The sequence below is a fragment of the Chiloscyllium plagiosum genome, chromosome 26 (assembly GCF_004010195.1).
Source record: "Chiloscyllium plagiosum isolate BGI_BamShark_2017 chromosome 26, ASM401019v2, whole genome shotgun sequence".
Classification (NCBI taxonomy): domain Eukaryota; kingdom Metazoa; phylum Chordata; class Chondrichthyes; order Orectolobiformes; family Hemiscylliidae; genus Chiloscyllium; species Chiloscyllium plagiosum.
In genome coordinates, this window is record NC_057735.1 from 50,178,255 (window position 1) to 50,194,376 (window position 16,122).

General features: G+C 41.1%; 1 protein-coding gene across 2 annotated transcripts in view; it reads left to right on the top strand.

Moving 5' to 3' along the window:
* The window catches only part of ipo9 (importin 9), a 71,433-nt gene that overhangs the window by 32,841 nt on the left and 22,470 nt on the right, over positions 1-16,122 (top strand). For both annotated transcript variants that reach the window (XM_043717095.1, XM_043717094.1), the window contains exons 8-15: positions 905-1,005; positions 4,325-4,383; positions 5,323-5,474; positions 5,933-6,031; positions 6,489-6,595; positions 9,243-9,382; positions 13,336-13,495; positions 14,479-14,705. In XM_043717095.1, the coding sequence (XP_043573030.1) occupies positions 905-1,005; positions 4,325-4,383; positions 5,323-5,474; positions 5,933-6,031; positions 6,489-6,595; positions 9,243-9,382; positions 13,336-13,495; positions 14,479-14,705 (1,045 nt within the window). The remainder of the gene's footprint in view (positions 1-904; positions 1,006-4,324; positions 4,384-5,322; positions 5,475-5,932; positions 6,032-6,488; positions 6,596-9,242; positions 9,383-13,335; positions 13,496-14,478; positions 14,706-16,122) is intronic.

Consider the following 16,122-nt stretch of genomic DNA (forward strand, 5'->3'; position numbering starts at 1 on the left):
AGGTGCTGCATTTTGGGAAAGCAAATCTTAGCAGGACTTTTACACTTAATGGTAAGGTCCTAGGGAGTGTTGCTGAAAAAAGAGACCTTGGTGTGCAGGTTCATAGCTCCTTGAAAGTGGAGTCTTAGGATAGTGAAGAAGGCATTTGGTATGCTTTCCTTTATTGGTCAGAGTATTGTGTACAGGAGTTGGGAGATCATGTTGTGGCTGTACTGGACACTGGTTAGGCAACTGTTGGAATATTGCGTGCAATTCTGGTCTCCTTCCTATCGGAAAGATATTGTGAAACTTGAAAAGGTTCAGAAAAGATTTACAAGGATGTTGCCAGGGTTGGAGGATTTGAGTTATAGGGAGAGTCTGAACAGGTTGGGGCTGTTTTCCCTGGACCTTCGGAGGCTGAGGAGTGACCTTATAGAGCTTTACAAAATTGAGGGGCATGGATAGGATAAATAGACAAAGTCTGGGGTCGTGGAGTCCAGAACTAGAGGGCATAAGTTTAGGGTGAGAGGGGAAAGATATGAAAGAGACCTCAGGGGCAGCTTTTTCACACATAGGGTGTACGTGTATGGAATGAGCTGCCAGAGGATGTGGTGGAGGCTGGTACAATTACAGCATTTAAGAGGCATTTGGATGGGTAAATGAATAGGAAGGGTTTGGAGGGATATGGGCCGGGTGTTGGCAGGTGGGACTAGATTGGGTTGGGATATCTGCTTGGCATGGACGGGTTGGACTGAAGGGTCTGTTTTCATGCTGTACATCTCTATGACTCTACTGTTACAGACGGTGACAGATTTTACTTTGCTTCTGATTGTGGCTATATTGTAGACAGGAATAACCCTGTTTTTGATTTTCTGTGCTGCACACTAATAACCCTGATTCACATCTTTAATTCTTTCTCTTGCAGGCAGTGACAGCACTGGTGAAGAATTTTCCAAAGCACATGGTTTCGTCAATGCAGCAGATTTTGCCAATTGTGTGGAGTACGCTAACTGAGAGTGCAACTGTATATCCTTAACATTACTCAACTGCCTGACTCCTGAACCATGTGTCAGCAATGTGGGAATAAGAAATGCTTGCATGCAATGGTTTTTAAAAGTATCAAACATCTTCAAGCACTTCAGAGCCAGTGTTTTGGAAGGGTAGTCACTGTTAAACGAAGAGCAGCAACAAGCTGCACATCAAGTTGCTATTTTTAGAAATCTGTTAATGTCACATGTAGTAAGATGTGATCTGTGCTGTTGAGTGAGTAGCAACAGACTTCATTTGATATATCTATTTTCACAGGATTGTACAAGAACATTTTTCTTGGAGCCCTACAGAGCTACAGATGTCACTATTACGTAACACCTTTTGTACCTGCTCAGTAACCATATCCATTGTAAGGGTGTATTCCCCTGCCTATCTCTCCTAGGTTCTTCTACAGTGCCTTTTTTGTTATTAACATTTACCCCACTTCATTCCTGCCCCACCCAAATGTTTTCTTGTGTTCGAGGGATAAATCTGAATTAACATTCTTGGTTCTTTAACAGAGTATGGAGAACATATTTGCTCCCCATGTTTCCTGAGAGGACTAAGCTACCAGTGTAGTGGAATGGCAGCAGCTCATGTTGTGACCCATACAAAGACTTCAGTGCAGCAGCAGATTTTAAAAAAATGAAGGAAAAGTTAGTTTAAAGGAGATAGCTCCAGAATTTGATTGATTGATTTCAACCTCTTGAAAAGGAAGACCAGGAGGTAAATTTACTTTCCCCTTTTAGTCTGCTTTGCTTTCTGTTCCAGGGGAAAATGTAATAGATTAGAACACATAAGCCATTTCGAATGTTTTGCTGCAGGCGAGGAGCTGAATGCTTGTCCACTGCGTTTAAGATGGGAATTTCTGTTTCTGTAGGTAATGGTATCATCTTGGCATTTTGAGGTGCAGGCACAGGCACCCCAGAGATAAAGTGATGACAAACATCATAAACAGCCAAAAGTAGCTCTAATAGGAAACTTCTGTATGGTGCTCTGATTTGGGAGCTGTATGAAAGGAAAGCCTTCTTGCATAGGCCATCTCTCAGAATGAAATGAAGATTTTTGTTCTCTTTCCCCATTCTTTCTTTTTGAAAGACTAGGATATTGCTCATTAATTAGAGAAAAGTTTCAGCTACAGTTGGTCATTCACGATGATCCTGGAATTAGATTAGATTAGATTACTTAGTGTGGAAACAGGCCCTTCGGCCCAACAAGTCCACATCGCCCCGCCGAAGCGCAACCCACCCATACCCCTACATTTACCCCTTACCTAACACTACAGGCAATTTAGCATGGCCAATTCACCTGACCTGCACATCTTTGGACTGTGGGAGGAAACCGGAGCACCCGGAGGAAACCCACGCAGACACGGGGAGAACGTGAAAACTCCACACAGTCAGTCACCTGAGGCGGGAATTGAACCCGGGTCTCTGGCGCTGTGAGACAGCAGTGCTAACCACTGTGCCATCGTGCCGCCCACAATTCTGAACATTTTGTAGTAAAGTGGCTTTTTCCTCCTCCAGAAGATCTCTCTTGTGCCACTTGTGGCAGCACTAGCCATCTGAGTTAGAGTTTACGTAAGCTTCTTGCTTTCAGTCTACAAAGCTCAGTTGTGAATTTCCAAACAGTTAAGCTTTTAGTCCGTAATCTCACTGAGGTGGTTAAGACTGCTAATTCCTGTCAAGTTCTGAGCTGATCATCTTTAAACTTTGTGAAAACATTCTATCTCCATGAGCTCAATGATCTGTTCTTGCAGGAGTTTTGGGAACAGCTTGTGGTTGAGTTTTCTTGTAACCTCCCACTGCCATTTGTGTAGTTTCTACATGTTGAATATTAACCTGTGATTTGCTTTAGATGTAAGAGTCCTTTTTCTCTCTGGATAGCTTTGTGGCTACTTTGAAGTTATATTTCTTGAAGGGAGTTTATGTTTTATGATTAACGTTTTCTCTAAATGACTCAAGCTTACTTTGTTTTCTGCGCATGAAAGCAAAGATTTCTTGCTTACAATTGGCTTGTGCCTGTGCGGATGCTGCTATATCCACCCTGACTGAAGTTTGTTTCGAAGTTCTGAGACCTCTTCCTTCCTTGATTGAAGATTTTTGTTCCTCCATAATTTTGGATGTGCCCATATTTTACAGTCTTTTTGTAGGCTGTGGAATTTTTAAAATCTTCACTTGCTTTCATTAATAAATTCACCAAGGTAGAGTTACTTCCTTGCTTCCCTGAAGTGATCTGGCTACTCCTGAGTGGAACTTCATCTAATTTTGCACTGTAGTTGCAGCCACTGAGAGTTCTATGTAATGTGTATGCAACTTCTTTGTTCTTCAAGAAAGGACTGATTCTGTTGATCTCAGCAATTCAAGAAGGCAACTCACGTGGGCAGTTAGGGATGGGAGAAAAATATTGGCCTCGCCAGCAATTCCCACATCCAATGAATGAATTTTTAAGTCTATAGGATAGTTTCCACTCCATATTTGAGATGAAACAGCATCTTTTTTTCAGAAAATAGTGACAAGTAGAACTTTGTGGTTCTAACTGACTTTTTATTTTAACCACAGGGTTTCTGAGAGATTCTGTTTCCACTAATTTGCAATGTGTTAGTTCCTTAGACAATTGCAGGGCTCAGCATGGTGGCTCAGTAGTGCCTGTCAATGCCAGGGACCCAGGTTCGATTCTGCCCTCTGGCTGTGTGGAATTTGGATGTTCTCTGGGTGCCCTGGCTTCCTTCCACAGTACAAAGATGTGCAGTTTTAGATGGATTGACTTTGGGAAGTATAGGGTTATAGGGGGGTTCGGTCAGGGTGGGGTGCTCTTTGGAGGGTTGGTGTTGACAAGATGGACTGAGTAGCTTGCTTCCATATTAGGGATTCTGTGATGACAGTCAAGTGGAAATGATTTTATGGAGTCATGAAGTCAAGTAGCATGGAAACAGGTCCAACCAGTCTATGCTGACCATAATCCCAAGCTTAACTAGTCCCACTTGACTGCGCTTGGCACATATCCCTCCAAACATTTTCTATTCATGTACTTATCCAAATGTCTTTTAAACATTGTAACTGTAGCCATATCTATCACTCCCTGTAGAAGCTCATTTCATACATGAGCCACTCTGTGAAAGAAAATTGCCTTGTTCAGTTGATTTGCACCTGGGGTGGCTGATTTATTTCAAGATGCTGAATGAGGAAGAGCCATGGGATAAAGAACTTAAAATATGACAAGTGGCCTTTACTTGTGTCCATAGTCAGTAAAGGTTATTGAGGCAATGCAAGGATTTGAGATAGAACAGCTTTACTGTTTTCTTTAACGTTAACACTTATGTGAGGACAGAAGTGAACTACATGGAAGAGGTAGATGACCCAGTGGATTCTGATGGTAAGTATGAGCATCATAAATGTCTATGCTAAGCACTGGGAAACATTTGTTTCAAATTCAAACTGAAAATTATAGGTTGAAATGCAAATAAGAGTAAGGGATCTCAACAAATGAAATTAAATCCCTTTATTCATAGAGTAGTGTGATTATGGAATTCACTAGATAAGAACAGAGTTAAATGGAAGTGGAAAAGCATATGATTAGATCTTTGTTCACGTGGATAGTAAATGCTGATTATGCTGAATGCTTTGCATTATTGTAGTCTTTGTGTATTTTTTGCCTTGGCTCATCAATGAACTGGGGAAACCGGAAAAGAACCACTTCAGTGAAAGTAAAGGGGACTCGATTAGGAACGGAGCCAGAAGTTTTTTTTAAAAAATTCATTCATGCTAGCTGGCCCATCTCTAATTTCCCAGAGGGCAGTTAAGAGCCAGCCCCATTGCTATGGGTCTGGAATGACATGTTCAGTCCAGGTGAGAATGGCAGTTTCCTTCCCTACATGACATCAGTGAACCAGATAGGCTTTTCCTGATAATTAGCGATGCTTTTGTGGTCGTCATTAAACTCTTATTTCCAGATTCTGCTTGAATTCCTTTTCCACCATCTGCCATGGTGGGAGAATATTACCCAGGTCTTTAGATAAATAGTGTGGTGATAATACCATTAGGCCATCATCTATCCCTATTTGAAGGGATTGAAGCTGACGTTGGGTTTGCTATGTTATTGTAACATCTGGTATAGCCTGTGGTGCTTGGAATCATGTATGAGTTAGCCATCACTGCGCTTCCCTGCTGCACTCAGAACTACCTGATAGACTGCAGCATTGACCCTGCCGTAATTGGCATATCATGTACTTGATCTCTGATTTACTGCTGTCTGGATGATTGACACTGTTTATGGAATAGGAAGTTGAGTGAAATGTTTGTTTTGCCCTTTAAGGTGAGGTGTTGGGGTTTGAGAACTTGGTGTTCAATATTTTTGAATTTGTGCACACATTACTGGAGAACAGGAAGTTTAAGAGCACAGTAAAGAAGGCCTTACCTGAGCTGATATACTACATCATCCTGTACATGCAGATCACCGAGGAGCAGGTAAGATTTCAGTTCTTGCACTCTACGGACAGATTAACAGCAGTGTGGATAACAGCAAAAAGTTCAATTATCTGCATGTGTTTGTACCAGACAAGGTGTTATATAGCCTTGGATGATTGTCATGGTTCCTGTCTGGCGAACTGATGTTTGTCAGTGTTATTCATTGGCAATCAGGTGCCCCACTTGAAAACTACCCTGGCTATCCCATAATGCATCTCATGTAATGATATTAAAACCTGTACAGTGAAGACAAGATTCCCTATGCTTTATTTTCACATATCCTTCCCTTCCTATCCCCTCTTATAGGCTAGATCTTCATTGAACATCTCAATAATATGTTGCCTTGAGATTTGCTGAACTATTTGTTTTGGACTAAGATATGGTGAGGGACTTAGTATATGGCTGTTTTATTGGTTCTGAGATTGAGTCAGGTAAACGTGGCTTTTCTCCCTCCGCAGATTAAGATTTGGACAGGAAATCCTCATCAGTTTGTGGAGGACGAGGATGATGACACCTTCTCGTATTCTGTGCGGATCTCTGCCCAGGATCTCCTGCTGGTAAGGGAGGGGGGGATTGTTTGGATGCATCGTACTGCTGCACCACTGATTTTCACTTGACTCAAGAGTCAGTGTAATTGTGCTGTTCTGTGAAAGCTGCTTTGTTTAATAAATTACCGTTTTATAGCCCAGTGGTTGGATTGACCTGAGCAGGGTTGGTGGGTGAGGATCCAATTCTTCTATGCTCAGTGGCAGGGTGTGTTTGTAGGGGGAGGTTTGGAGTGGTAAAAGCCTGGCCTGTCCAGAAAGGTTGGGGAAAAGTCTGACCTAGCCCTGTCTGATGCTGGAGAGGTGCAAGGATCAGTTCTGGAAGGTTAGGGGCTGACCTTTTTTTTCCAGAGGCTGGTATAGAATGGTGGGGAACTGGCTCAACCCTGCCTCTGATCTGGCTTGGGGATGTTGAGCAGTAGCCTCCTTTTCTTCCAGGGAGCTAACAGTTTCTGATTTCTTACTGCAGGCTGTTGCAAGTGATTTCCAGAGTGAGAGTGCCATTGCCTTAGCAGCAGCTGCAACCAAACACCTGCAGGAAGCAGAACAGGCCAAGAGTGATGGGAATGTGCATTGGTATGAAAATGAACTGTGCGTGTCGTGGTAGCAGTCAGACCTGGGGTGCACTCTCCATTAGGTGGGATCAGATGATTGCCTGTCGGTAACCTGAGTGATACCGTTTAGCCCATTGAGCCTGGTCAGCCATTAGAGCTATTTATAGAAAAGAGTTTTAAGCTGCTTCAATCCTTTGTGGATGTGTTCCTGTCTTCACTCCTGAAAGATCTGGCTATAATTTTTAGACTGTATCCCCAAGTATTAAACTCTCCAACCAGCAGGAATCAATTCTTGCTGTCTGCCACATCTGTTCCCCTTGGTGTCTTGAAAACTGATTAAATAACCCCTTAAGTTAACCTTTTCAGTTCTAGGGAATGGACTCCTAGTTTGTGTAGACTTTCCAAGTCAAATCTTTAGAGTCCAGGCACCGTTCTATTTGGTCTGCATTACGTTTGTTGTATGGCTAGTTCCTCCGTTATGGTGGCCAGATCTACCCCAATGACTGCAGATGTGATCTTGAGTTTGTGTAGCTTTTTCATGACTTCCTACTTCCTAGAATTCCAGTCCATTAGATATTGAATTCAATTGAATTTATTGTCACGTGTACCAAGGCAAAGTGAACAGCTTTGTCTTGGGAGCAATACAGGCAGATCACATAGTTAAGTAACAGAGATAGTAAATAATAGGTAAACGGTGGCAAAAATAAAAACACAGGTACAGATGAAACAGACCCTTAGATCTGGTCCGTGCCGACCAGATATCCTAACCTAATCTCGTCCCATTTGCTAGCACCTGGTCCATATCCCTCTGTTAAGAAATGTTACGAGGACCGGCCTTCGTTAATCTTATGATTTAGTATACCTGTTCGTTGTATTTTAATGAACTATGATTATGGACCTTAGGTGTTTTTGGTCTTGTTCTGTTTTCAGCCTTTCACAATTTAGAAAGTACTGTGATCTATACTTTGAGATCATGTGAGGATGATTTTACACTTGCTACACTAAATTCTATTGCTATTGTACCTGTCTGCAATTTTGCTTTCATTGATAGTGATTGTAATGCTGTCAATTATGTGAATATAACTATGATATGTGGTGTTTTATCCTATCATCTGTGTGAATAAATACAATGAATAGTTGAGGCCACAAGGGGTACCTTTACAGGCATTCTGCCTGTTGCCACTAAATTCTGTTTATTGCAGTTCAGAGCTTGCTAACCAGGTGGTCATTTACTTTTCAATTCTGTAAGCTTCAACTGTACTTTCTCCTGTCCAGTATTTCATGTGACTCTTCACAAATAAAAATTCAATTGCATTTGTCAGGCAGGACAAATTCATGCTGACTTCCACTAATCAGAAAATGTTCAAAGTCTTCAGTTGTCCTAACTTTAATTGTATATTAGTAATTTTTTGACAACAGATGTTGACTTTGTTGGTTTTCTCCATTCACCCTTAAATAGAGGAGTGATTTTCCAATCTGATGGAATAGTTTAGATTAGATTAGATCACTTACAGTGTGGAAACAGGCCCTTCGGCCCAACAAGTCCACACCGACCCGCCGAAGCGCAACCCGCCCATACCCCTACATTTACCCCTTACCTAACACTACGGGCAATTTAGCATGGCCAATTCACCTGACCCTGCACATCTTTGGACTGTGGGGAGGAAACCGGAGCACCCGGAGGAAACCCACGCAGACACGGGGAGAACGTGCAAACTCCACACAGTCAGTCGTCTGAGGCGGGAATTGAACCCGGGTTTCTGGCGCTGTGAGGCAGCAGTGCTAACCACTGTGCCATCGTGCTGCCCAGAATTCCTGAATATCATTAGGAAATCTGTACTTTTCTTACAGCACCAGGCTATAGTTCCTTAATTACAAAGGGTGTTCATCTCCCAGTATCATTTTCCTTATCTTTTCTGTGTACCTTGTAATCTGGAATGTTTATTTCTAGTCTTGACTGTCATGTGGCATGCATTAGTGATGACTACTGCTCCATATCCTTCAAGTTGAATTTTCATCAGTTCCTTTGGTTGAAGCAGTCTCTTCTGTACTACTATAATGTTTTTGCACTAAGTTGGTGTAATGAACAAGGGAGGTGGGAGGTTTTGGGGAAGATTGTCATACTAAAATGAATCAATTGGCACTTCTATTGCTGTTTGTTCTTCTGAATAACCTGTAGTGTTAAGATTCAGGGTTTTCATTCTTCTCCAAGTGCTCCTTATGAATTTTCCCATCCTCTGCCAGTGTTGTTCTGTTACTGGTTGACAGAAATTAGCTCCCGTGAATGTCATGGTTTTTTTCTTTAACTGTGACCCTAAGAATTAGTAGGAACAAACTCCACCTAGTTGTAGTGCCCAGTACACTGTGGATTGAAATAATATTTTGTGTTAAATTAAAAACCAAAGAACCGCATATGCTGGAATTTAAACAAAATTTGAAATTGCTGGTAAACCTCGGCAGATCTGGCAGCATTATGGAAAGAAAGTAGACTTAACGTTTTGGATCCAGTGACCCTTCTTCAGAACTTGGACCTAAAATGTTAACACTGTTTTCTCTCCATGGATGCTGCCATACCTGTTAAGTTTTCCTAGCAATTTTCTCATTTTGTTAATGTTTTGTGCTGTTGTTTAGATTCTCCCTTGAATTGAAACTGACTTCTTTTGTGGCAGGTGGAAGATTCATGAGGCTTGTATGTTGGCTCTCGGCTCTGTGAAGAATATAATCACTGAGAGTGTGAAGAATGGACGGATACAATTTGACATGCATGGATTCCTCACCAATGTGGTCCTTGTTGATCTCAACCTATCGGGTAGGATGCAGCTCTGAGGTCTTGCAGAACACCCAGCCTACATACACGAAACCGTGAATTAGAAGTTGAAAAAAGCCATTTGGCCTCTAACTGACTTCATCATTTGATAAAATCATGGTTGTTCTGACTTTGAACTCCACTTGCCTGTTTTAAACCCCCACCACCACCAATCCTTTGACTTTCTTATCAATCAAAAATATACCTAAGTGCATTAAAAATATACATTTTCACTTGATTCCACTGCTGTCTGGGGAAGAGGACTCCACAGATTAACAACCCTTTGAGATGAAAAGATTCTCCTCCTCCTCCATTGAAAATAAGAATCCCCTTACTTTGAAATTCTTTCTCCTAGTTTTAGCCTCTCCCAGTAAGGAGAGCATCCTCTTAGCACCCATTTTTCCAAGTCCCCTCAGGATCATGTATGTCTCAATAAGTTCAGCTTTCGTTCTACAAAACTCAAATGGAAAGAGGCCCAAATTTCCAGGTAAGTTAATTCTTCATTTATCCCAAGAGTCAGTTGGGTAAACCTTATTTGAACTGCTCTTAATGCAGTTGACCCTTTAATTAAGGAAGCCAAACTATAGAAAGCTCTGTACAATTATAGCAATTTTTTCCCAAATTTTTATTCTTATTCCCCCTTGCAAAATACAAAAATATTCCATTTGCCATCCTAATCACCTGCAGACTAACTGTGCACTGTGGTGCCCAAATCCCTCGGTATCTCAGAATCTTGCAATTTCTCTCAAGTTAAACAACATGTTGCATTTCTATTTTTCCAACCAAAGTAGACAAGTTCACGTTTCCCCATGTAATTTTATATCTACCAAGTTATTGCCCACTTGGTCCACCTGTTTATTACTAGATTCAAAACAGATGCAACTTAGGAAGTACTGTGTCAAATGGAAGGAGCTGGGAACATATTATTTATCCAGCTTGGGGAATTAACTCCTGAAAGATATATTTGTGAGCAATAATCCGTTGGCTAAAAACAATATGAAATAAAGCATACATACAGAATCCACAAAGAAGTTGGAGAAAACCCAAAGTCAGATGAAGTGAATCAGACGCATGTACCTTCCAGTTGGGTTCAGGTCTGACCCGGGTATAGGTGACCAAAGTATTGGCAGTCACTGGTGTGGGCAAGTCTGAACCTGGCTCCGTAGACCATGGCATACATCATCCCAAGATTGTTAGAATGTAGAGGGAGCATTATTCTTTATCGAACTCATACTGTAACTCCTCTGAGAATTTCTGGATAGTTTAGAAGTGTGGAAAATTTTCAATACTGAAGGAACCCATTTGGTCCATTGTGTTTGCACTGACTGGGAAAGATCTATCCAGCCTATCTCACCTTCCAAACTCTTGGTTCATAGCAATATGGCACTTAAAGTGGATTTTCATTTTTGGATATGATTAGAGGTTTTGTTCTAGCACCCCTTAGTCCATGAACTTTCAACACCCTCTGGATGAAAATAAAACTCAATTATAAATTAATCTATAACTTTCTTCTCATGTCATGGGCAATGCAGAGTGGTGGGGTGGGTCTGGGTGGAATGCTGTTTGGAGGGTTGACATGGACTTGATGGGCCAAATGGCCTGTTTCCATATTGTAGGAATTCTAGTTATTGGTCCCTGGTTATTGAATGACCTGTTAAGGAATTTTGATGTTTTACTTTCACTTTGTGTGCTTGATCTTGCACACCTCCATTTTAATTTCCCCTCAGCATTCTCTGTTCCAATGAAAACAGTGCAACAAATTCCATATTTACTCGAGGCTAATTTCTGATTTTTATCAAATCCCCATTGTACACTGTGTCACTACATCCGTCCTGCAATGTAGTGACTTTTACCATCGCTAAATGTATTCCTTTCAGCTCTCCAGATTGAGTTGTATTTGCCACTTCTCAGCTCATTTGATCTATCCATTGATAGCTTTCTGCAGTCTATGACTGTCATCCAAAGACTGCTTAATCGTGCCCTCTATATTAAAGTAGTAGTATATTTGTGGTAGTACAGACTCAAATGGGCCAAAGGATCTCATCTGCTCTGTTTTACTTTGCAATACTAAGTCTAAATCATTTGATGTATAATATAAGAAGCAAGGGATCAGTATTGAATCTTGTAGATTCCACACGCCACACACCCTGGAATCAACCTTCCAGCAACGTTTTGATTTTATACATGTGCGTTCAGCCACTGAGATAATTTTGTATCAGAGTTGCTACTTTTATTTGCACCTTTTTCATTTTCTGATCAGTCTGTCTGCCTGGTGGAATGACTCAAAGCTTTTGTTCCAGTCTACTTCATATGCACTAACCTTTTCACGCCTTTGTGTCTGCAAGAAAATCAGTCCAATTCATTTGACATGACCTTCCCTCAACCTATCATTCCTGACTATGCCTTTCTAAATAATTGTTTATAGTGACCCTCAATTTTTTTTCCAATAATTTACCCATCTCTGGGGTTAGCTGTCGGACCTGTTCCCTTGTTTATAGCAGTGGTACAATGTTAGCAGTCTTCAAGTTCTTTGTGGCCACGTGTGTAGCCAAGGATGATTGAACAATGATGGTCAGAGCCCCTACTATTTCCTTCCTTGCGTCCCTTAGCAACCTTAGAACCTTATTCCAAATAGTTTTCTCTTCTGCATATACCTCCAAGGTGCTGGAGATTTATTCACTTTCATAGGTGCTGAACCCATTAATTTTTCTTCCCTCTGTTAATTTATTCAGTTTTCACCTCAACTGTAATATTTTCATCATATTTTTGTAAAACAAAGACAAATGTTCAGGAAATACACTCCACATTTTCCATCACACAATTTAACATTTTTGGTTTCCAGTTCACCCTACTCTGTAATTAAAAACAAACTGCTAGAAATAGACAAAAGATCTGGCAGCATCTGTGGAAAGAGAGAATGAGATTTGGGTAGTCAGACTGTACCTTCCAAAACACCCGATGAAGTAATTTTGGATCCAACTTGCCAAATTATCCTGGATTACATCTGCTTTTATTTTCTTTATCTGCCTCTCATTGGGACCTTGTCAAAGACTTTGTTTTCCTCTCACCAAACCTCCAGCCAGTCCTGTTTACCATTTTGCAGAATGCTTATTGTGACCAAGATCCAGAAAATGAGCACCAAGAGACAGGAAGAGTAGCGAATGAGGACTTTGAGTGACAGAGGCCAGTCTAAAATGACACTGACCAGGTCACACGACCCTGTGTTTAACTCAACAGAAAATGAGTTAAAAACAAAACGTGATGCGAAACACACAGGCTTCATTAACTCACCCATGTTAAAGTGGAACAAGTTAAAACTGGGACTTAACTGTATCTTACTGTACATTTTCTGAGATCTGAAATTCCCTCAGTTCTCAGGCTTGCTATCTTATTGGCAGCATTCTAAATTTCATTTTAATCTTATACGGTTTTAACTTGTTAGCAGCAGTTACACAGTAATTCCTGAGGGATGTTTCAAAATTGATTATGGAATGTATATTTGTTACAAATTATGAATGAGTTCTTTAAATATTAGCTATTGCTGCTAAATTACCTGCATAAATAAATTTACAATACTGTGGATGTTGGAAATGTGAAATAATAAAAAAACAGAAAATGGAGATACTCAGATCAGGAAGCGTTTGTAGACAGAGAAAGAAAAAAATGATATTTCAAGTTCCTGAGAGGGGGGAGGCAGGGGAAGGTACAAAATCATTAAACAATATATGAAATGGTTTGTAAATACATTAAGCATTAAATTGTGATGTGCTTCCAAACAGATTTGAAAAATAAAGTAACACGTTGATTACGTTAGTATTGCAGAATGATGAAGTTGTCATGTGGAGCCTATAACTTATTTTCTCTGTCACCCTTTCTCTCCTTTCTCCTCCCCCCACACACACCGTGTGGTTCGCTCTTGCTGTGTGTGTGGCTTGCTCTGTCTTTATTTCTCGCAGTCTCTCCATTCCTATTAGGCCGTGCCCTCTGGGCTGCCAGCCGCTTTGCCACTGTAATGACTCCTGAATTGATTCAGCAATTTCTACAAGCAACTGTCAGTGGTTTGCATGAAACACAGCCACCATCAGTGCGAATCTCTGCTGTGCGAGCCATCTGGGGGTAAGATGCAAATTTTAAAGAAGTGTTGTTTTAAAATGGCCAGAGATAAAAGGCTTTTTTTAAAAAAACAGTTGTACAATGAAAGGAGACTGGTCAGTTCTCCCAGTTCAGGGATTTTCTAGTTTGGTTTAGATTTTTTAGCTGGGGACCCAAAGAAACAGCAACAGTGGAAAAAAGGTTCTATGCTGATTCTCTCTCTGACATCTGTCTTATAAGAACCTGCGTTTGAATTTACCTATTTTTCATGGGGTGTGTTTATAGGGATGTTGCAGGAAATTGGAACAGCGTCATTAAGTTGCGATAGAATTGGTTGGGTTTTCAGATAGGTTAAATTATTCTCTTTTCTGTTCTCTTTTGTTCGTGTTTTATTTAGTAGTCTGTAAATAAATTCTGTTTTGTTTAAAACTAAGTAGTTGGGTCAGCTGCATCACTCCTGCTTAAAACAACCAGAAAAATTAGGGTCTGGGTTACCTTCTTGAAATGTTTTGAGGGGAGTCTGGCCTGGTTCATAATAAGAGATATCGCAAAATGTTGATATCCTAGTTCAAATCCCAGAGAATGTTTCTTTTTACCCTTCTCTGTCTCTTTTCCAATTCCGTGTTTTCATTTTTGCTGCTAATTTCATGTATGAAAGATGATTGTCCTTGGAAATCCATAACAATGCCATCCATTGACAAGTCCCGTCCACTAGGTTAGAAACAAAAACAGAAGTTGCTGGAAAAGCTCAGCAGGTCTGGCAGCATCTGTGAAGAGAAATCAAAATTAATGTTTCTGGTCCGGTGACCGTTCCTCAGTTCTGATTTCCAACATCTGAAGTTCTTATGGTTTTTACGAGGTTAGAGACCTTTTTAAAAACAAAAAAAATACAAACCGGATGTGCCTACTCTGTTATATATATATAATGTATTTAATTGATTTATTATTACAGTTGGGGTTGTAGTCAATTAGCCGGTCTAATATATATCCCCTTTCCTACTTCACAGATACTGTGACCAGTTGAAACTCTCTGAGTGTACACATGTTTTACAGCCGTTCCTTCCCAGCATCCTGGATGGTTTGATGCATCTTGCCACACAGTTCAGTTCTGAGGTGCTGACCCTGGTCATGGAGACATTATGTGTTGTTTGCACTGTGGATCCTGCCTTCACTATTAGTGTCGAAAATAAAGTCTGCCCCCTTACCATTGCAATCTTTCTCAAATATAGCAACGGTATGAGTCAGATCATTTGCTGCTGCTTTGTGTCAATGTACTTGTCTTGTTATTTTTCAATCGTCTTGCAACATAATCAGCATTGAGTCATAGAGATGTACGGCATGGAAACCGACCCTTCGGTCCAACCTGTCCATGCCGACCAGATATCCCAACCCAATCTAGTCCCACCTGCCAGCACCAGGCCCATATCCCTCCAAACCTATCCCTCCTATTCATATACCCATCCAAATGCCGCTTAAATGTTGTAATTATACCAGCTTCCACCACATCCTCTAGCAGCTCATGCCATACATTTCACCCTCTACGTGAAAAAGTTGCCCCTGAGGTCTCTCTCATATCTTTCCCCATTCACCCTAAACCTATGCCCTCTAGTTCTGGACTCCCCGATCCCAGGGAAAAGACTGTCTATTTATCCTATCAATGCCCCTCATAATTTTGTAAACCTCTATAAGGTCACCCCTCAGCCTCCGATGCTCCAGGGAAAACAGCCCCAGTCTGTTCAGCCTCTCCCTATAGCTCAAATCCTCCAATCCTTGTAAAGTTTTTCTGAACCCTTTTAAGTTTCACAACATCTTTCCGATAGGAAGGAGACCAGAAATGCACACAATAGTCAAACAGTGGCCTAACCAATGTCCTGTGCAGCCGCAACATGACCTCCCAACTCCTGTACTCAATACTCTGACCAATAAAGGAAGCATACCAAATGCCGCCTTCACTATCCTTAGGCCAAACAATTCATAGAATTGTTATGGTGTTAAAAAGAGGCCATTCGTCCCGTCAACTTTGAACCAACCGTCTAAACAATATTGCACCCAGACTCAGCTTCCCCCCACTGTATTCATTGTAACCCCACGTTTACCATGAGGTTGTATCTAATCTGCATATATCTGGACAATACAGGACAACTCAGTGTGGCTAATTGACCTTACCTGCATATCTTTGGAAATCAGAGCCCTGGAAGTAACACAAACGCTGGGAAACGTACGAACTCCGCACAGTCACCAAGGCTGGAATTGAACCTGGTGCTCTGAGGCAACAGTGCTTACCACTGAGCCACTGTTCTACCATGTTTGATTTCACATTAAATTGGAACCAAAATGTTGCTTGGAAATGGGCTTTGTTTGAGAGAAGTGTTGTTGAGCAAGTTTGGAGGTCCCCTGACTTTAGAATTGGATGTAAGATGGTAAATCATCCTCGTGAAGCATGCAGGAACCATGTATTCATTTGGTTAGAAGGGGAGTTGGTTTAACTAACAGGAGAGAAAAGAAAGTATAGGACAGATCACTGCACTCTCACTCCACCCCACACCAGAGTTAACTAAACCAAGCTCCCCTACCCATCAGGACACCCTTCTAATCAAATGAATACATATTGAGATTTGAATGTCCAATCTCGGGATTTGCTGCCATGGTTT